General features: G+C 41.4%; 1 protein-coding gene across 3 annotated transcripts in view; it reads left to right on the top strand.

Moving 5' to 3' along the window:
- PCCB (propionyl-CoA carboxylase subunit beta) overlaps nt 1-21,854 on the top strand; it is a 44,285-nt gene continuing 22,431 nt past the window's right edge. For 2 of the 3 annotated variants that reach the window (XR_006102888.1, XM_042457730.1), the window contains exons 1-8: nt 4-286; nt 6,630-6,749; nt 9,641-9,709; nt 12,269-12,325; nt 14,177-14,290; nt 15,493-15,603; nt 20,508-20,616; nt 21,129-21,249. Coding sequence is in view for 1 of the 3 variants with exons in the window: in XM_042457730.1 (XP_042313664.1) it covers nt 98-286; nt 6,630-6,749; nt 9,641-9,709; nt 12,269-12,325; nt 14,177-14,290; nt 15,493-15,603; nt 20,508-20,616; nt 21,129-21,249 (890 nt within the window). In the remaining 2 variants the exon portion in view is untranslated. Of the gene's footprint in view, nt 287-6,629; nt 6,750-9,640; nt 9,710-12,268; nt 12,326-14,176; nt 14,291-15,492; nt 15,604-20,507; nt 20,617-21,128; nt 21,250-21,854 lie in introns of all 3 variants that reach the window. The other variant, XR_006102889.1, reaches the window with a different exon arrangement.

Below are 21,854 nucleotides of genomic sequence, written 5' to 3'. Positions count from 1 at the left end.
AGGGCTCTTGGAGACGAGGCTGGGCGAGGCCTGTGAGGCAGCGCCAGGAGGAGAGACTAGGCCTTGAGGCAGGCGCCTCCTCCTCCTCCTCAGAGCCATGGCCGCCGTGCGGATCCTTCCCTCCTGGCGCTGGGGGGCTCCCATTCTGCCCAGGCTCTCCCGCCTGTTTTCCAGCTCCAGCAGCAGCCCCCGCCGAGGCCTCTCGGTCCCCGAGCGCATCGAGGAGAAGCGTCGGGCTGCGCTGCTTGGCGGAGGCCAGGCCCGCATAGAAGCGCAGCACCGGCGGGTGAGACAGCCCTTGGTTGCAAGCCCACCGCGGGGCCTGCTCTGCAGCCATGCACAGTATATATATCTATAGGGATTAGGGGCACAGCAGGGCCTCATTTAAAGAGGGAAAACTGCAATATATATATATAGAGAGAGGGAGAGAGGTGTTCTCTCAGATTTTATATATATATACACACACACACACACACACACACGATAGATAGATAGATGGCCTCCATGAAAGTGGAAAAACCACAGAGAGAGAGGTGTTCTCTCAGATAATATATAGATAATATATACATATAGATAGATGATACATCCACCTACTCTCTCTCTCTCTCTCTCTCTCTCTCTCTCTATATATATATATATATATATGTATATATATAATCTGAGCGAACACCTCTCTCTCTCTCAGAGGTTTTCCCACTTTCATGGAGGCCCTGTGCCCCTAACCCTTATATATATTATCTGAGAGAACACCTCTCTAGGAATCTTTAGGTCCTCCAGGACAAGTCTGTGGCCAGCATCTGCCAGAGGTTGGCCGCAGAATTGCTCTGTGAATGCCTAGAGAAGTGTTCTGTGTAGGAATCTCTAGAGCAAGTCTGTGGTCAACATCTGCCAGCAGTTGACTGCAGAATTGCGCTGGAGGACTTATGAATACCTAAAGAAATGTTTCCTTTAGGAATCTCTTGGTCTTCCAGGACCAGTCTGTGGCTAACATCTATGAAAAGTTGACCACAGAATTGTGCTGGAGGACCTACAAATGCGCTAGGTCCTGCAGTGCAATCGACAATAGACATTGACCATAGAGTCACACTGGAGGATCTAGAGAGTCCTAGAGACAACATACTAATCAAATTTGGGAATAATCAGATCCGCAAAAGTCAAAGCCATAAATGCGGAGAGCCAAACGTATTCTAGGATTAGGAGTTTGTGGTGGTGATGGTGTCAGGGTGACCAGAGGTCCTCACTTCCAAGGAGGACAAGGTACCCCAAAACATATGACATTGTAGGAAAATGTGTTATGACCAAAGAAAATTTGATAACACTCATAGAAATGCAAATTCATGCTTCTTAATCATACTTAAAATGGAAGACATTTGGGAATTCCTCCAAGACAGAAGGTTGAAGTGTAGGTTGCGTTTGGGAAAGGGAGGACCTCTGGTCACTCTGTGTGATGTGCCTTCGAGTCATTTTGGGCTTATGGCAACTGTATGGGAACCTACCATGGGATTTTCTTGGCAGAATTTCTAAACCCTGTCATAGTCACTGACCATTATAGTATATGTGGCATTGAATAAATTAGGTGTTGTGTGAAGAAAGACTTTTATTTTCTTCATACTTCCAGCATTATACATCTTCAATTCCAGGTTAAAATTGTTATTGTGTACCTTCAAGTCATTTCTAACTTAGGGTGACCCTAAGGCAAACCTGTCATAGGGTTTTCTTGGCAAGATTTGGTCAGAAGAGGTTTGCCATTGCCTTCCCCTGAGGCTGAGAGAGTGTGATGTGCCCAAGGTCACCCAGTGGGTTTCATGGCTGAATGGGAATTGAACTCTGGTGTCCAGAGTTGTAGCCCAATGCTCAAGTGGGTCCCAATGTCACATTCCAACAAGCAAATGATGATAATGATGATGATGATAAAATATTTATTTGCATCCCAGCCCTCCCTTTTGAGGATCGAGGTGGGTAACAGCAATAATTAAAACAAATACAAAAAATAATGACGAGAAACAATCCCCCAGCCCCCCACCCCTTCGACCCTCCCTCCCTTCAATACAAAATTAAACAATACAATCCATATAACTACAGAAACAAAAACAGTTTAACAATAGTGGCAGTACCTGGGAGGCCAGATCAAATGGGCAATTAATTCTCAGAGGTCAGTCTGGGAAGGTGTGCCGGAAGAGGATCGTTTTTATCACCTTTTTAAAAGCATCGAGGGATCGTTTTTATCGCCTTTTTAAAAGCATCGAGGGGTGTGATCTGGCCAGTCTCCTCCGGCAGGTCATTCCAAATTTTTGGAGCGGCAACTGAAAAGGTCCTCTGGGAAGTCACCACAAAAGACTTGAAGGCACACAACAATTTATTGGTATTCTTTATTGGTGTGTGATTTTATCCTGGAGTTGGAGAGATGTAACATTGGAAGTATGAAGAAAATAAAAGTGCTTCTTCACACAATACCTAATTTATTCAGTGCCACAATATAGTGTGATGGCCAGTGACTGATTGCTTAAAAAAAATAGATGCATTTATTGTGAACAAGTATATGTAAGATTGGTTGACCAGAATTACTAAACAGAGTCCATAATATTTCCAGGTGGACAACGGGATGTTTGTTTCCGTCATGTTTTGTTAGTGGGGACACCTAGAGGCATCTGGCTGACCTAGTTTGAAATGACTGTATTAGATGTACAGTAATGATAAACCAGGCTTTAATGCCAGGGTGGACAGCCTTTGATTCTCCAGATGTTTTGGACTTTGACTCCCAGACACCACTGCCGGTATAACTAATGTTAAGAGATTCTGAGGGCTGTAGTTCAAAATGTCTGGAGAAGCAAAGCTTTCCATTCATACAGTCAGTGTTATGTATATAACCAGCTCTGAGTGTTGTCTCCTGCACTCCTTGTCCTCTGCACTGTAGTCACAAGCGACTAATCATGGCTAGTAGCAAACCAAATGCCAGTGGGTTTGGGCACAGTGGCTAGTTTGCTACTGATTGGTAAATAGCTGTCAGTTGCAGGGTGCATGGAGAAAGAATAAGCCTGGTGCTTCTAGAGATTGTGATGCTAAACTGTAGTTTGGTCATTGTCTGCTCTCACAAGGCAATTATTATACACTGAAGAACAATCCATAGCTAGCAACTCCTTCACTACATACAGAGCTGTGTGCAGATACTTATGGGCTGGCATAACATCCCAAGGAGCTTACTGCGGAAGTAGGAATTAATCTGTCTTTTTTGATTCTCAGAAAAGTGCCTTGTACTAATTTATTTTCCTACTACTAAAATGATATATTTGGTGGGGGATACTTAATCTGTAGCTTTCCTGAAGAGGTCACTAGGAAGACCAAAGTTGCATTTGAATTAGCACTGAATAAAAGTGAAAACATAGAATCATAGAGTTGGAAGAGACCACAAGGGCAATCCAGTCCAACCCCCTGCCATGCAGGAAATCTCAATCAAAGCATCCCCATTGACAGATGGTCATCCAGCCTCTGCTTAAAGACCTCCAAGGAAGGAGACTCCACTACACTCCGAGGAAGGAGTGTGTTCCACTGTCGAGCAGCCCTTACTGTCAGGACGTTCCTCCGAATGTTGAGGTGGAATCTCTTTTCCTGGAGCTTGCATCCATTGCTCCAGGTCCTAGTCTCTGGAGCAGCAAAAAACAAGCTTGCTCCCTCACCAATATGACATCCCTTCAAATATTTAAACAGGGCTATCATATCACCTCTTAACCTTCTCTTCTCCAGGCTAAACATCCCCAGCTCCCTAAGTCGTTCCTCATAGGTCATGGTTTCCAGATCTTTCACCATTTTAGTCGCCCTCCTTTAGACACATTCCAGTTTCTCAATCTCCTTTTAAAATTGTGGTGCCCAGAACTGGACACAATATTCCAGGTGGGGCCTGACCAAGGCAGAATAGAGTGACACTATTACTTCCCTTGATCTAGACACTGTACTTCTATTGATGCAGCCTAAAATCGCATTGGCCTTGTTAGCTGCCGCATCACACTGTTGACTCATGTTCAATTTGTGGTTTACTTGGACTCCTAGATCCCTTTCACACGTAGTTTCATTCAGCCAGGTTTCCCCCATCCTATATCTGTGCATTTCATTTTTCCATCCTAAGTGCAGTACCTTACATTTCTCCGTGTTGAATTTCATTTTGTTAGCTTTGGCCCTGTTTTCTAGTCTGTTCAGATAATTTTGAATCTTGATCCTGTCCTCTGGAGTATTAGCTACTCCTCCTAATTTGGTGTCATCTGCAAATTTGATAAGTATTCCCTCAATTTTGTCCTCCAAGTCATTGATAAAGATGTTGAACAGTACTGGGCCCAGGACAGAGCCCTGTGGGACCCCACTGGTCACTTCTCTCCAGGATGAAAAGGAGCCATTGTTGAGCACCCTTTGTGTTTGGTCAGTCAACCAATTACAAATCCATGTAACAGTTGTCTTGTCTAGCTCACATTTTACAAGCTTGTTTGCAAAAAATGTCATGTGAAACTTTGTCAAAGGCCTTACTGAAATCAAGATATACTATATCCACAGCATTCCCCTCATCTACCAAGCTGGTAATTTTATCAAAGAAAGAGATCAGATTTGTCTGGCATGACTTCTTTCTCTGAAACCCGTGTTGACGTTTTGTGATTATGGCATTGCTTTCTAGATGTTCAGATTCTCTGCTTAATGATCTGCTCTAGAATCTTTCCTGGTATTGATGTCAGACTAACTGGATGATAATTGTTGGGATCCTCTTTTTTCCTCTTTTTGAAGATGGGAACAACGTTGGCCCTCCTCCAGTCTGCTGGGACTTCTGTTCTCCAGGAGTTCTCAAAGATTACAGTGGTACCTCGGGATACGAAATACCCAGGTTACGAAATTTTCGGGATATGAAAAAATCCCATAGGGAATTATTGTTTCGGGTTACGAATGTTTTTTCGGGTTACGAAAAAACTTTTGGTGCTTTTTTCGGCTTTTTCGCACAGAATCGCGGCTTTTCCCCATTAGCGCCTATGGCAATTCGGCTTACGAAGGCTTTTCGGGTTACGAAAGCGGCCGCGTTACGAATTAATTTCGTAACCCGAGGCACCACTGTATTGCCAATGGCTCTGATATTACATTTGCAGTTCTTTTAATACCCTTGGATGTAGCTCAGATAAATTTGTCACAGTTCCTAAATAATCTTGAAAAGGCCAATGTGATTTTCTCTAATGAAGGTTTAAATTGTAGTTACATGGATTATGTTTGTTCATTACCACTTTTGCTGTACCTTTATACAAGGTGTGTATGTGTGTGTGTGTGTGAAGAGTGTTAGAAATCTTGTATGAAGGTATATCAAAAGTAGACAGACAGAGAGCAGATTTTCAGTACTAGAAATTGTTTTGATGATCTTCATAAGCTTGCGCGGGAATCCCTTAGTCACTATGACTATATGGGCCTGGTATAAATTTGTTCAGTTTATGTGCGGTAATAATGAAGAGATTAAAAGATTTGTACTGTGATTTACAACATCCACCCTTTCTTATAGAAATGGCATTCTTATATTGAACCACTGATGTAAGTCAGGAAACAGCTTAGAGTATTATTATTATTATTATTATTATTATTAACCTTTATTTATGAAGCGCCGTAAATTTACACAGCGCTGTACATGCAATCTTTTTAGTTAGACGGTTCCCTGCCCTTGGGACTAGAGATTTTCTATGGCATGAATTCTAGTCTGAAATATAATCAATTCATTTACAAAATCAAGCCATTTAATGATCAGATGGCAAGATATTCTGAGCCTGCCCAGTTGTGTATTTAATTTAAGATTATTAATAAACCTGTAAGATTGGATCTGCCACATGCAGTAAAAGTACATTTCTCATGTACCACCAGAGAAATGTACATTTATGAGCTCTACTTGTGCTGTGGATGGGTTAGTTGCAGCTAGAATGCTGAACATGTGAATATAATTTGTGTCCTATTAATTAAGACTCATTTAATCGGTACTGATGTTGTGTAATAAATAGAATGCTGTGGTTGGACTTGGAAGATGCAGGTTCCAGTCTCCACTGAGCTATGAAATTGGCAGGGTGATGATGGACCTGTTACTAGGCAACCTTGGGTCAATCTCTCAAGGCTGTTGGGAGGATAAAGTGGGGAGATGAAGAGTTATGTAAATCATCTTCAACTCATGGGCACGAATAAATGTAACTACTAGATTAATACATCTTTCTCATTCTATTGCCACTGCAATTAAAAATATATTCATAATATAATGGAGATAATCCCTTTCTCCTTGTTACTCCCCTCTTCAGCTAGATTGCTTTATGTGTCAGTTACTTTCCTTTTCCACAGTTCTCCATATTTAAAAGGGAAAAATATAAAATAAAAAGCAATAAATCTCAAGCACCATGATGATTATATAGGAGAACAATTTATACAAGAGCAGGGTAAGCTAGTGAGAATGTTAAGGAACATAGCTGCAATATTGAGCTTGAGGCAGCAAAGTCTTAGGAAGCAAAAATGTTGCTGGCAGTGCATAAAATCTTAAATTGGAGCTGACCTCCTATGGATATTTGTAACAATGCTTAGCTCTTGTTTAATGTAAAGGCCTCAAAATGTATCTTGCTAATATTATTCTTTCTCTTCAGGGAAAGCTTACAGCGAGGGAGCGTGTTCTTCTCTTACTGGATCCTGACAGTTTTGTAGAATATGACATGTTTGTGGAACACAGATGTGCAGATTTTGGGATGGAGGCTGAGAAAAACAAGGTACCTGGTTCATCTTTATTCTGGCTTATTTTGCTTTGTTTATATCAATGAGAAATATGTTTCAGCTACAGAGTTTGGGATAGCTCCTGGTCTGCCCTAATAGAGTGGGCTGTCCCTGTTTTTACATAGGGATCAGCCTGGGTTACAGTTGAATATTAAAAAGCAAAAATAATGACCACAGATTATTTACATAACTTAAAAGTTAAAGTTTTTCTGTACTTTGGTGTTGTCATAAATCAAAAAGGACTTTAGTCAAGAAATCAAAAGGAGACTAGGACTTAGGAGAGCTATAAAGTAACTAGATAAGATCCTCAGATGCAAGCAGGATTCAGGAAAGGAAGAGACATTAGGGACCACATAGCAAGATGGCTAATGGAGTGCACCAAGGAATTTCAAAAGAAAATCAGCATGTGTTTAAAGACTATAGCAAAGCCTTTCATTGCATAGATCATGAAAAGTTATGGAACACTCTTCAAGCCATGGGAGTGCCACTACATTTGATAGTCCTGATGAGAAAGCTGCACTTGGGACAAGAGATTACTGTTAGAACAGAATATGGAGAAACAGAATGGTTCCTAGTTGGCAAAGGGTTCAGGCAAGGCTGAAATTTTCACCCTGTTTGTTCAACTTGTATGCAGGAAATATTATATGAAGTGCAGGTTTGGACATAAAAAGAGGAGGAGTGAAGATAGTTGGAAGGAATATCAGTTTAAGGAATAATCCACAACACTTGGGATTTGACTTCATGACAGCCTTGACAGGCAGGATCCTCAAAATGCCAATCTTTTATTACCATCGCTTCAAACCCCTTTCTCCTCAGTTTTAAGTTTCTTGCCTTGACACCATACTATTAGCAGAAGAAATCATAGTCCTGGAACAGCTATTAAGGAAGATCAAGGAAGAAAGTACAAAAACAGGCTTACTGCTGAACATAAAAGAAAAAAAAATAATGACCATGGAAGTTCTACACAAATTCAACCGAGATAATGAGGAATTAAAATAGTAAAAGAGTTCCTGTACCTTGGATCAAATATTGATCAGAATAGGGACTGCAATCAAGAAATCAGAAGACTTGGAATGAGAAAGAACTAGAAAAAATCCTAAAGAGTAAAGATAAACAACTGAACACAAAAGTCATAATCATACAAGCCATTGTATTACCATGTACAGATGCAAGAGCTGCACAGGTAATAATGTGGATAAGAAGAAGATCAATTCATTTGAGATATGCTGCTGGAGAAGAGCTCTGAGGATACTTTGGATAGACAAAAATGGGATCTAGATCACGCCAGAAATCTTGCTGGGAGCCAAGTTGAGACTGTCATACTTTGGCCACATCATGAGAAGGCATGAGTCATTGGAAAAGACAATAATGTTAGAAAAGGTGGAGGAATGTAGAAAGGGAGGGAGACTGCATGCATAGTGGATGTGACTCTTAAGGAGGACATGGGTATGAATTTACAGGATTTAAGCAGAGTAGTGGAGGATAAGGAGACTTGGAGATGTTTCATCCACAGAGTCGCCATGAGTTGGCAAAGGCAATTAACAACAATAATAAGATGGATATATAATTGAATACCTAAGGCGGGATACAGATCACCCATTTGGGGTGGCCTGCACCGGCCTCTTTCCCCTGACGGATCGGGGCCTGAGCAGCCACAGTGGCAGCCATGGAGGCCTCAATCTGCCGCTTCTCTGGGCCTCGGGGAAGTGGCAAAACGCCGCTTCCCCGCGGCCTGGAAAGGGGTGCCCTTGGGGCTTCATGCCCCAAGGACACCCCAACAGTTGCGGGGAAAGAGAGAAAGGGGCCACTTGGCCCCTTTCTCTTCTGTATCGCTGGCACGCCCATTTAAAGGCTGCACCAGTGATGCATGGGGCGAAAAGGAGCTCTGTTTCAGAGCTCCTTCCCACAACATTGAAAGGGCGCCCCAAACGCCCTGCAGTGTCGTGGGGACGTCAAGCTCACACCACTCCGTTTAGTGGCGGTGCAGCTGTGACATCATAATGGCGGTGCCCGTATGCACAGGGTGCCACCATTATTCTGCCCCAGTTACGTGCTAGGGTTAGGGAGTGTCTGTAAAGGAAGCTCCGAGGCAACCCTAGCATGTATCCAGGCCGGTGCAAAGCGCTGGTCTGGATCCCGTCTAAGTCAAGATAATTTATAATTTTCTGATTTCTGTGTGTGGTTGTGAAAACTGAATAGTGAAGAAAGCTGACATGAACAGAATGAACTCAGTTGAAATGTGGAACTGGAGGAGAATTCTACAGATACCACAAACTGCCAGAAAGCTATATAAATGGGTCGTAGAGTCTAAACTCTTCCTAGAAGCCAAAACAATTAAACTGAAGCTCTCAGGGATATATCATGACCTTAAATGACTCATTAGAAAAGATAATAATGCTTGGTAAAATAGAAAGTAGTAGTTAAAAAGGAAGAAGACAATACTGATGGTTTGGTTTAGTGAAAGAAACCATGGCCCTGAGTTTGCAAAATTTATGAAGGGCTGTTAACAGCATGGTCTCTTGAAAGTCTCTCATTTAGTGAGTCATCATGAATTGAAACTGACTTGATGGGAAACAACAATGGCAACCTCTATTATGCATATGCAAATTATTTTTATATAGTACTCAGAATTAAAGGAGGCTGTTGAGTATGTTATATATTTTTTCCTGTTTCCTACATGAGCTTAAATTTTTCCTGACATGATAATTTCCTAAGTGCATAGTAACACAGAATTGTTAAACAGTCAGGCTGAATCTAATTGAAAAATGTACTCTTCCCTAGATACCCAGAGTTTCAGATTAGCAAATACTGGATTGCTTTATTCTGAAGAAGTTGATTTCAAACTTTAACAATATTCTTAATTGTGCTTTTTCGTTTTCTCTTGCAGTACCCTGGAGATAGTGTGGTAACTGGTCAGGGTAGAATTAATGGTAGACTGACATATGTCTTCAGTCAGGTATTGCTTTTCATCTATACAATTGTTGAGTTTTCCTTTCTTATTAACATTTTCATACTTCTTTGAATTTGTTTTTGGTTCATGGTGCAATTATTGTGTATTATATTTGTTAGTTAATAGTTATTTTGTAGGAAAATGTTTAGCTGTCTGTTTATGTTGTACTGCATGCTGTTTTTTCGGGCAAAGGAATTATGTAGGAGTAGCAGTGTTTATATTACTGAATGCTTTGTGGCAGCTTAATTAGAAATACCTCTGCGTATTGGACTCGCTTACTCATCTTTTACATTTGTATATAGGAAACTACTTAAAATGGTGTTATTGTAAGGGTCAGATGTAAAGAGATGATTTATGGCAAGTCAAGGGTGGTGAACCTTCATTGCTCAGATATTGATAAACCATTCCTGTTGAACCTCTATCAGCCGCTCTGATAGCCATTAGGGCTGAAGGGCGGGGTATAAATACCATAAATAAATAAAATAAATAAACCCCACTATTGTCTGGGGCTGATGTAATGGGAGTTCAACATCTGGAGGTTTTCAGCATCTGAATCTCTGTGCTGCAGAGACCCTGCTGAGATCTTTATCTTTATGTTTGTTCATATCTTGACAGTGTCTCTAGATATTTGGGCATTTTTTTAAATACAAGTCTGAAATGACCTTGAATTACTCTGTGGGAAAACTACCGTAGTTTGTTTACCCAAGAATTTATTTCAATGAAAATGTATCAAACAATGCAGTGACTTGAACAGATTCACAGGGAATTGTTTGTGGATAAAGAGTAGTGAATATGGACAAAAAATATTGGGTCACATGCTGCAAGAATGGAGGGAAATAAATAAATATTTCAGACATTAGTACAAGAAATAGGATGTGTTTACCGTATATATTCACGTATAAGTTGAAAAATTTGTTCAAAAAATTAACCCAAAACAACATGGGTCAACTTATACATGGTTCAGTACAGTACTTGGCTCTTCCCCAGCTCGGCTGTCTCCCGAAGGGAATGCCAGGCTGCAGAGAAGGCGACAGGGCAAGCACTGGCCCCCCATGCCATGTCCCCACCATGGCTGCCTCTCAGTAAACATGGGTCTCTATGGCATATTTCTTGACAGATGTGAGAAACAGCTGGGATTTCAAGATAATATTTAAAAATATGTGGGATGTGAGGCTTGCAGGTGTCCAAACTAGATAGACTGCCATTTTGGTTACATCTGTGCATTTACGTACTTGATTTTTAAAAAGTGTGGGTTAAAATTGCTTTGTTTGTTTTCCCTCTGCTAAAGGAAGAGTTCTGTGTTAAACAGAAATTTGCATATTGATTGAAAATGCTATTTGGTGATTGAAAATTGTCTCTACTAGTATGAGTCTGCCTGGGCCTTCATATCATCCACTGAAAATTTTCTGAATATTTTTCTGTCATATGGTGGGAGGGCATGAAGGTCAGTAATATTTCAGTAGTGATAACAAGAGCACGAAAGAAGTACATCTGGCCCCATAACTTCTTCCCTTCAGTGACCAGTAAAAATACTGACTTTTTCATCTGGCTCTTTTTGGTGTTGCTTTTTAAAACTGGTTCTTTGATAGCTGCTATTTTTTATTACTGTGATGTGTATTTGTATGAATGCTAATAATTTTATTATTTAAATTGTGTTATGGTGTTTGTCACCTTGGCATCCTTTGTGTAGAAAAGTGCAATAACAATCTTGAAAATATGTACGGTAAATACTAAAACCTATCATTTTTATAATACTAAGTTAGCAGAACTGAGATTTTGATTTAATGGTAAAGTTGTGAAATTTTTCCATTATTATAAGAAATATTTGTATTTGTTGGTAAGGTGGACACATGTATGAGGAAGAATGTTGTTGAACTCTTAGCTTTGGGTCAGCTTTTTTTCTGGCATGAAAAGTATTGTTTCTGCTCTCAAATTGTCTGGATGGCTTTGTGTGAAAAAGGTAATTTGCAGGGATGTTGTATAGAAGCACTTCTTCTGCCTGTCCCAGGTGCTTTTGCTTGAGTAACTTGCATTGGACCAAAAGGGTCGGTCTGGATAGGGATACAGGTGGTGTTCACAGGTATGCCGTGCATTTTCATGAAAGTCATGGACTTTAGACCTGAAGAGTATGTATGCTTGTATGTTTGTGTGGCCAGATGGGGAAAAAGATAGAGAAGCTCAGCAGATGTAGTCTGTTACACAAGGTCAAATTCCTTCTTTTGCACAGTTGCTAAAAGTGCAAGAGCTGTGTCTTGTTTTGCATTTGGTCACTGCACCTTTTGTGGCGGAGTGGAAGACCAGCCTTTGAGCTGCCCTTGAATAACTCCATTCTGTAGGCTCATAGTATTAATAACATGACCTATTATTTTCTGACTACGTTAAGACTTTTTAAGAATATTGAATGAAGTGGGGAATACAGGATCTGCTTTATACATTCTTTTGGGCTTCGTTCTATTAAAGTTAGATTTAGAGTCAGTCTTTAAGGTAGTGCTGAGTTATCTGAACCCAGTCCATACATTTGCTATCTAAGGTTATATCTGTATTTGATATTCTGTTTTTTTAAAGGATTTCACTGTCTTTGGGGGCAGTTTATCTGGTGCACATGCCCAAAAGATCTGCAAGGTAAGGCTTGTAAAAGATTACGGTTTTACAACTTTCATTATAGGTACCCTGTGGAATGCAAAATCTAAGGGTGCATCTACATCAGTGGTCCCCAAACTGTGCCCTTTAAGAAATTTTGGACTTTGGCTCCCAGAAGCCTCAACCATGCCGGCCAATAGTCTGGAATTCTGGGAGCTGAAGTCCAAAACAAACTTCATTTATATACCGCTTCATACCACCTAAGCAGTGTCTAAGCGGTTTACAACTTTAAACTAATTTGCCCCCAACAATCTGGGTACTCATTTTAGCAACTTCAGAAGGATGCAAGCCTGGGTTGAGCTTGAGCCCTTTTGCTGGTGTTGAACTCGCAACCTTATGGTTTTGAATGAGTGGCTGCAGTACAGGCATTTAACCACTGCGCTACCAGGGCTCTTAAAAGGCACAGTTTGGGGACCACTGATCTAGAAATAATGCTGTTTGATACCATTTTAGATGCTATGCCTCCATCCTACAAAATCCTGGGATTTGTAGTTTTGTGAGGCACCAGCACTCTTTGCAGAGATGGCTAGACCTTGTAAAAATCACAGCTTCCAGGATTTCATAAGATAGGGCTACATAACTTAAAGTGGTGTCAAAGTGCATTATTTCTACAGTGTAGATGCACCCTAAGTGGTTATTTTTTGCATATAGTATATATCTTGTTTCACATAGATCATTGCTGTGTAGGAATTTTCTCCATTCCATATCCAAAAAACAATGCAGATATGTTTTCGAAAACAATTTAAGCACTCCTAAATCGCTACAAATCTCATCCTACTCAATTCAAGAGGTAACCTCTTTTGGGTAATCAATCTTGCTAATCCATGATAGGTTTCTTGTTTCTGAAAATCTTAATCCCATTGCTTATCTAACTTCACTGCCACTGAATTTGCTCTTTTCAATAATGATTTCATGTCTGTTTGTCTTGGAAGTAACTAAGAAGTTGATAGGATAAAATACTTGTAATTTAATGCATTCATCCCTACATGTGATATCATGGCAGCACAAAATAAGTAGTGATATTAGTTGTGTTTAAGTGATTTTCAGAAAAGTTTATTTTTTTTTTAGTATAGCAATCTTCTCTAACGGAATAATATTATTGTTAAATATTGATGGTTCTCCAGTTGTGAAATAATGTCCTCAGGAAGGTTCACTTGGCATCTACCTTATTGTCCTTTCACTATCCAGCAGATATAATTGTAGTTTGATGGTTTTATGCTGCTGTTGTGATTTTTGACCTTTCAGTTCATTTCATTTTTATATTTGTCTGGAATATAAAGGATAGTATAAAAATGTTCATACTAGATCAAAGAATTGGGGTGAATTGGACAGGAATAATCTGGTTACCTGTACCCTAGTATTATCTGGATTTAGCTCTCATAATGTATTATGCACAGGGCTTTCCTTAACTTGGAGACTTCACTTGTTTCAAAATATACTGACTGAATTATTCTTATTTATAAAGAGTCCTGAGAGTATAATTAAAGGATTTTATAAAAGTACTTTTATAATAGTAAGTAAATAATAGATATGATGGCTTACCATTAGTTACCGGTATGCTTTCATTTGTTACACTAGACAGTTCTTAAGCAGCCAGTAGCATCTTAAGATGCTCACAAGCTCATAAAAAGACATTAAAGTGCAGAGTTAATTGAATATACAGGTGGAATAATAGTGATATTGCCATGTGGGGCACTGTAATGGAGTTTATCTGTAAAAAATAGGAAGTGGAGCCTTGACTTGGAATCATTCTGATTTAAAGAAAAGTCACTCTTTTAAAGGTTTGAAAAAAGGGTAGGTTCTCATGGGCTAATCATACTTTCTGTTCTCTAGATCATGGATCAGGCAGTGATGGTTGGTGCTCCTGTGATTGGATTGAATGATTCAGGAGGAGCCCGAATCCAAGAAGGAGTAGAGTCTCTGGCTGGTTATGCTGATATTTTTTTGGTAAGAAACCTGTTAAGTAAGAATGCCATACAATTATGACATGCAATTAAAATTAAAATGTCTAGGAACAGTTCTGACATTTGAAAAACCAGTGACAGAGAGTGTGAATAGAACAGGGTTTCTTTTCCTGCTCCTTCCAAGTATTATGCCAAACGAGGTTCAGAGACTCAGTTGCCTTGATGCATGAAAAAATGCACTCCAACATTCTCTTTCTTCCTCTTCACATTATGAGATATTGGTAGGATGTTTGTAGATGTCCCTGCTCTGTAACAATAGAGGGAAGACTGCCCCTGCATTAAGCCAGTCTTGTAAGAAGTTAATCATTTTGCAAGAGTTATAAATCACTGTGGCCATTTAGGCACAATGACACCTGCTGAGATCACAACTTTTCCTGTGTGTAGGTCAGTAGTACCTGGTTAATCTTGCTATATAGTGTATTGTATGTCTCATTTTAGCTCTCGCCTCGACCTAAAGAGAGTTTCTGAAGTCATCACTACTCACATACACTTCAGCCTCCTCACCATGAAGCTTTTGGTTTTCAGCCTTTGGACCTCCAGTCGTTTGGGACTTAGACTTTCAGAATTCCTAATCATTGTCCATATTGGCTTGGACTTCTGGGAGTTGAAGCCCAAAACACCAAAGGTTGAGAACTACTGTTTGTTTTTTTAAGGTGGCAGACAGAGAGCGGCAGCAATATTTCTGTCCCAAAGAGAGCAGAATCTCAAGGCAAGAAGAAGGCTGGAATAAAACTTCAGAGTTGTCTGTCTATAACATTTGTCGCAATGGACATATGTAGGATTTAGTGCATGTGGAACTTTATTTAGACACTGTTGCACAAATTGGATCCTATCTTCAGTATTTAATTCTCTGACAAGGCTCTCTGTTGTGCCCCCATGTTCCCTTTCCCTTGTTTTTCTTGGTTTTGATGCACAGACCTTTGAAGAAATCTGATTGATTGACAAATAAAAGTCTGGGAATTTGAGATTCTAATTAGTGGATCAAACAAAAACCTACAACAGACCTACTTTTCTTTTTGTAGGCATGTAAATGTCTACATCATCCTATTTTATAGGTAATTGTTGTAAAATTTAACACAAGGTTAGGAAGGTGGGAAGTTTTATAGTAATAATGGTTGTAAGAACTTTGGCTGGGAAGTGGTATAAAATGAATAAATAAAGATGGATGTTTATTTCCTTCTACAGAGAAATGTTTTATGTTCTGGAGTAGTACCACAAATTTCTCTTATCATGGGCCCTTGTGCAGGAGGTGCTGTCTACTCCCCTGCTTTAACAGATTTCACATTCATGGTAAAGGTAAGGATGTAGCATGTTGCCTTTGACCTTAATCCTTGACACTTATTCAGGAATGAGTTTATTGAACACAGTGAAACCACTCTGAGTCTTCTTGTTTAGAAGTGTATTGTTAAGGTTTCATATAAAATCATGACTTGAATGTTTAGAGGGAGAGTGATGATTGTGGAATTAGGAGGAAAAGAAAAGAGCCTGAATTTAGTCTCCCCTCCTGTCCCCTCCTCTTCTTGAGGTCATATTAAGGATTTTACTTATGCAAAAATGATTTTTCCCGATTGTATCTCCTGAGCTGATTTTTACATTTCATTCTTTTGATTCTGCTTTACTTTGATATATATAAACATACTTTTTCATTTCAGTGTGAGCTCTATGGGGGTACTTGTTTCAGGATGTTTTTTGCTACAGTAGCCAGCTTGAAAAGTGGATATGTTTCTGTTGTTTGAAAGTAGGGTGGGGAAAGTGCAGATCACATCTGGTTCCCTTCCAGCTATGAGCTCTGCTGCCATGTGCAGCGCCTCACAGACCTATTCACTTTCTTTGACATTTTCACCTTTTGTTGTGATACAACCTGGAACTGATAGTTACTTAATTGGCATTGTTACCACTTGATATACAGAAGATACTCAACACTGTGAAAGTGCAAAATATTTGTATTGTTGCACAAAAATAAACCAACTCTCATAGATGTAACAGGTCTAAATAAGCTCTGATGCAACCCTCCAGAAATCACATTAGGACTTGAATGGAGTACACATGTGTTCAGTTCCAGTGCCACGTGATTTCAGATTAAATGCACCTTTTTCTAGAAGGCCTTAGAATTTGTTGAACATTAATTCTTAAACAAATAAGATCATGAAAACCAAGAAACTTTCAAAACAAGTCTTGGGTAAGGTTACATAGAAGTATCATGTAGTGTTGGGTTATATTAAAATATTCAGACTATGAACATCCCTGGTGCACCATTAAATCCATTAGAAAAAGCTAGAAAAAGCTGCCCATCAAAACCCTTTGTTTTGGTAAGGACGGCATTAGTCAGAGAGACAACCAAGTGGCTAGTGGTAACTGAAGGAGCTGGAGAGGTTTGCATGAACAGGAAAACCGTTGATGGGACATTTGTCACCTGGACACTCTTTGCAGCTGGGCTTTATGGAAGGGTAGAAAAAAGAAAGCCATTGCTGAAAGAAACCCATATAACAGACACAGCAATTATAATTGCTGTTAAAGGTTCTTTGGCCAAATATTAATTCACTGGGGTAAGTATTTATGCAACAAACAAGTGTCAGTTTTTGCTCACTTAGCTTTTGTTGCTGTTGTTATGTACCTTCAAGTTGTTTCTGACTCATGGTGACTCTAAGATGAAATTGTCACAGGGCTTTCTTGGCAAGAATTGTTCAGAAATGGTTTACCATTGCCTTCCTCTAAGGCTGAGACATGTCCATGATCTGAGCCTGAGACTGGGTTTCATGGCCAAGCTGGGAATCATATCCTGGTCTCCAGAGTCTTGGTCCCACCCTCAAAGCACTACACCACACTGGCTTAATCACAATACAAATATTTTGCATTTTCACAGTGTTGAATACCTTGTGTCCATGAAGAGGCAGCATTTCCATTTAAATCTATTCCAATTCCAGGTAGTAATACAAGAAAACGTGGAGAAGTCAATGGGGTGAATACCTGGCTTGGGCCTGAGGGTGAGGCAGTGTGGGCCCAGGCCCTCCCAGCCGGGTTCTCAGTTAAGGACCAGATCAGGTTAGGTGGACGGGGGGGGCGGTGTTGCCTTGGTCCATAAAAACACCTACTCCTTAACCAGGATCCCAGTCCGGAAAACAGATCACATTGAGTGTATTTACCTGTCCCTGAGGGCTAGAGACAGTCTGGGGATTCTGTTGGTCTACAGGCCACCCCGTGCGCTAACAGATTCCCTGGCCGAGCTGACGCAGCTGGTCTCGGAACTGGTGTTGGAGTCTCCTAGGCTTATTGTCTTGGGGGACCTCAACATCCCTTTCGAGGCCAGTGAAGTTCCAACAGGTGCTGCTCGGGAGTTCATGACTACCATGACAGCCATGGGCCTGTCTCAATTAGTCTCAGGGCCTACGCATTGCGCTGGTAATACCCTTGATGTGATCTTTAGTACGGATATGGAGGCTCCGTGGGTAGAGATCTCAAACATCTCTCCCTTGTCATGGACGGATCATTTCTTGGTTGAGGCTCGAATCAAGGCTTCTACCTTAAGCTCCCCCGGGGGTGGCGGACCTATTAGAATGGTCCACCCTCGACGGCTGATGGAACCCAAAAGGTTCCAAGAAGCTCTAGAGGGGTATACGACTGGCATTGACGGCGATTCTGTTGATGCCCTGGTTAACATCTGGGATACTAATCTCTCCAGGGCTATACACAGTGTCGCTCCCAAGCGTCCTTACCGGCCTGCTTCCAATAAATATCCTTGGTATACGGAAGATCTCAGGATAAGGAAGCGGGTTGTGCAACGACTAGAGCGTAACTGGCGAAGACATCAGCGCTTATCTGACAGGACACTCCTTCGCTCCCATTTGAAAGCCTATGGAGTGGCAATAGGTGCAGCAAAGAATTCGTTCTATGCTGCACGTATTGCGTCCGCAGAGTCGCGTCCAGCTGAGCTGTTCAGGGTTGTGAGGGAGCTAACCCAGCTCCCTCCCTCCCTGAGCCCTATTTTGGTATCATCCAAAGCCTGCTGTGACGATTTTAACTACTTCTTTGCGGATAAAATCTCTCAGATCAGGGCTGATCTCGACTCCAGTATTTATGCAGATCCTGTAAGAGAGGCGTCCGAAGCGTCCGTGGCCCCAGTTATACTGGATCACTTTGAGTTTGTTAGTACCGATGAAGTGGACAAGATCCTTCGAAGCGTTAGGAAGACGACGTGCTCTCTTGATCCCTGTCCCTCATGGTTGGCAGCTCAGGGGGGAGATGTGGTGTTGACTATGTTGCACCGCATCGTTAATACATCTCTAAGAGAGGGTCAGTTTCCATCTAATCTGAAAGTAGCTGTGGTTAAACCCCTGCTTAAGAAACCCTCCTTAGACCCCCTGATTCACAACAACTATCGGCCCATCTCGCTGTTACCTTTTTTGGGGAAGGTGATCGAGAGAGCAGTCGCCTTCCAGCTTCAATCGATCTTGGATGACACCGATTTTCTGGACCCATTTCAAACTGGCTTCCGGGCGGGCTATGGAGTTGAGACTGCCATGGTCGCCTTAGTTGATGACCTCCGTCTGAGCATGGACAGGGGAAGCGTGTCCCTGTTAGTGCTCCTTGACATCTCAGCGGCTTTCGATACCATCGACCATGGTATCCTTCTGGAACGCCTGGGAGAGTTGGGTATCGGGGGCACTGCTTTGCAGTGGTTCCGGTCCTACCTCTCGGGTAGATTCCAGATGGTGGAGCTGGGGGACTGTCGCTCCGATAAGAGGGCCCTTACATCCGGTGTCCCTCAGGGAGCGATTTTGTCCCCTATGCTTTTTAACATCTACATGAAACCGCTGGGAGAGATCATCCGGAGACACGGGGCGCGGTGTTATCAGTACGCTGATGACACCCAAATAATTTTCTCTGTGTCTCCGACTGATGCAGTAACTAAGGATGGCATCTCTCCTCTAGATGCCTGCCTGGCGTCAGTAATGGGCTGGATGAGGGAAAACAAACTCAGTGTGAATCCAGGGAAAACGGAAGTACTGGCGATTGGTTCCCCGGCCCCGGGTGGTGAAATTTGTCATCCGGTCCTAAACGGGGTCACGCTCCCCTTGAAGGACTCGGTGCGCAGTCTGGGGGTACTCCTTGACTCGTCGCTCCAGCTGACTTCGCAGGTGGATGCGGCGGTTAGGAGTGCTTGTTATCAGCTTCGGCTGATACGCCAGCTGCGCCCCTACCTGGATCGTCGGAACCTTGAAACTGTTGTACATGCTTTGGTAACCTCTCGTTTGGATTTCTGCAATGCGCTCTACATGGGGCAACCCTTGTACCAAACTCGGAAGCTACAGCTAGTGCAGAACATGGCAGCCAGATTGGTCACTGGTAGTTCCAGGACAGACCATATAACTCCTATTTTAAAAGATCTTCACTGGCTGCCTGTTCGCTTCCGAGCTCAATACAAGGTGTTGGTTTTGACCTATAAAGCCCTAAATGGCTTGGGCCCAGGGTACTTAGAGGACCGCCTCTCACCATACAATCTGCCCCGCACACTCAGATCATCTGGGACAAATCTGTTAGAGGTCCCTAAATTTCATCTGGCAAGGACCTCACAGAGGGCTTTTACTGTTGTTGCCCCTTTATTGTGGAATGAGCTTCCCATAGAGCTCCGCTCCTCTGCATCACTTGTTTCTTTCAAGAAACAATTAAAAACACACTTATTTCAGCTGGCTTTTTCACTTTAGCTTTTTCACTTTAGCTAATTGTGTTCTTTTGTTCTGCCCCATTGCTCTCTGTCTTTTGACTCCATAATTTGTAAATATTGTCGCTTATTTAGCCCCTGTTGAATGATGAATGTGTATGCTTCATTTTCTGTTCTGTTTTATGTTTTATTTCCTGTTAATATCCCCTAGTAATGTCTTTTAAATTTTTATATACTGATGTTTTAACTGTATTTTTTGTAAGCCGCTTTGATCACTTTCGTGGAAAGGCGGGATAGAAATAAAGATTATTATTATTATTATTATTAACACAAGACACTATATCCACATCCAGAGACTCAATCTTCCAGTTTTAAAAAAAATGTCAGTGCTTTTCCCAGTTAAATGCATCTTGAATCAAAATAAGTTGGAAACTGATATCTCTGTAGTGTTCTGTTGGTTATTTTGCATACTCCTAAGGGATGGAGAATGCAGTGTTGGAACGTTGGATCTTATAACTCATGTTTTAATTTTTTCCCCCAGGACACATCTTATTTATTCATTACAGGTCCTGATGTAGTCAAATCAGTTACCAATGAAGATGTTACTCAGGAACAACTTGGTGGTGCAAAGACACACAGTGCAGTATCAGGTCAGAAACTGCTAAATTGAGATATGCTTTTTGGAGTCTCCTTGAAAGCTTTTAGGAAAACAATATGAAAAGTAGTTTTTTGTGGGTTTTTCGAGCTATGAGGCCATGTTCTAGAAGAGTTTGTTCCTGGCGTTTCACCAGCAGCTGTGGCTGGCATCTTCAGATAATGCTGGCATGGAAGAGAGTGGGGTCTATATACTGTTGGTTGAGAGGAAGTGATTTACATGTTAATTTGTATATTGTTCTGTTGTTTAATGCTAAGGCCTCAGGATATCTATTTAATTAATGATCCATTGTCTACTGGGAAACCTCACTCACCCTGGATGGTTTTCATTTGCATTTGCTGGATGTTGATTTTGGTGTTATTCAGGACTGGCAGCCAAACTTTGCTTACTTTAAGGGTTTCTTCTTTCCTGTTGAAATTGTTGAAATAGTCATTGGGGTGGGGATCCTGTTTAAATATTCAGTGGACTCTTTGCAAAATCAGGTTTGTTTCTGATGTTTCCTTGTAGGGGTTGCACACCGTGCTTTTGAGAATGACGTAGATGCTTTACTCAATCTCAGAGAGTTTTTTAATTACTTGCCTCTTAGTAATAAAGATCCAGCTCCTGTCAGAGAATGCCATGACCCTAGGTAAGTAGTTTTTAAAGAAATTATAAATGTTCATAGAATCAAAGTGAGTTTCACAGTTCACTTGGGCAATCCTTTGCAGAGTCAGCTTTTTTAGATTTCTATCCCTGAAGGAGGCTTCTCTTTCAAACTGGAAGTTCCTAGGTAACTTAGGCATGTTATAGACGGGCCCATAGAGGCGCCGTCGTCACATGCGAGGGGCGGCACTTTTAGACACCCCTCGCACGTGACGAGGGCATCAAAATGGTGGCGCCCCATAGACGGGCACCGTCATTTTGACGTGACAGACGCCTAGCGTCTGCATGTCGCAGCACAGTTGTGACACCACAAGGGCGCCATTGGAGCCTTGCGGCAACATAACTGCACCGCAAGAAGAACCCGCTTTTTGCGAGTTCTTTTTGCTGCGCGGAGGAGCCGCGCGGTTTGTCCGCTACGGCTCCTTCGCACAGCAAACAAGGGCAGCGGCAGACTTGCTAGGGTGTCCTTCCAGATAGTATAGATACTGCAGATCTGAACAGTAGATGATCAAAATTCTTCTTTTATAGTTGTAGAATTATATGGTGTAGTTGGCACTCAGTTGATGAACCACAACTTTCTGTTTCTCTTCC

The sequence above is a fragment of the Sceloporus undulatus genome, chromosome 3 (genome assembly GCF_019175285.1).
Source record: "Sceloporus undulatus isolate JIND9_A2432 ecotype Alabama chromosome 3, SceUnd_v1.1, whole genome shotgun sequence".
Lineage (NCBI taxonomy): Eukaryota > Metazoa > Chordata > Lepidosauria > Squamata > Phrynosomatidae > Sceloporus > Sceloporus undulatus.
The sequence above is the reverse complement of the archived record's forward strand: the minus strand, read 5'-3'. Positions and strand labels throughout refer to the sequence as shown.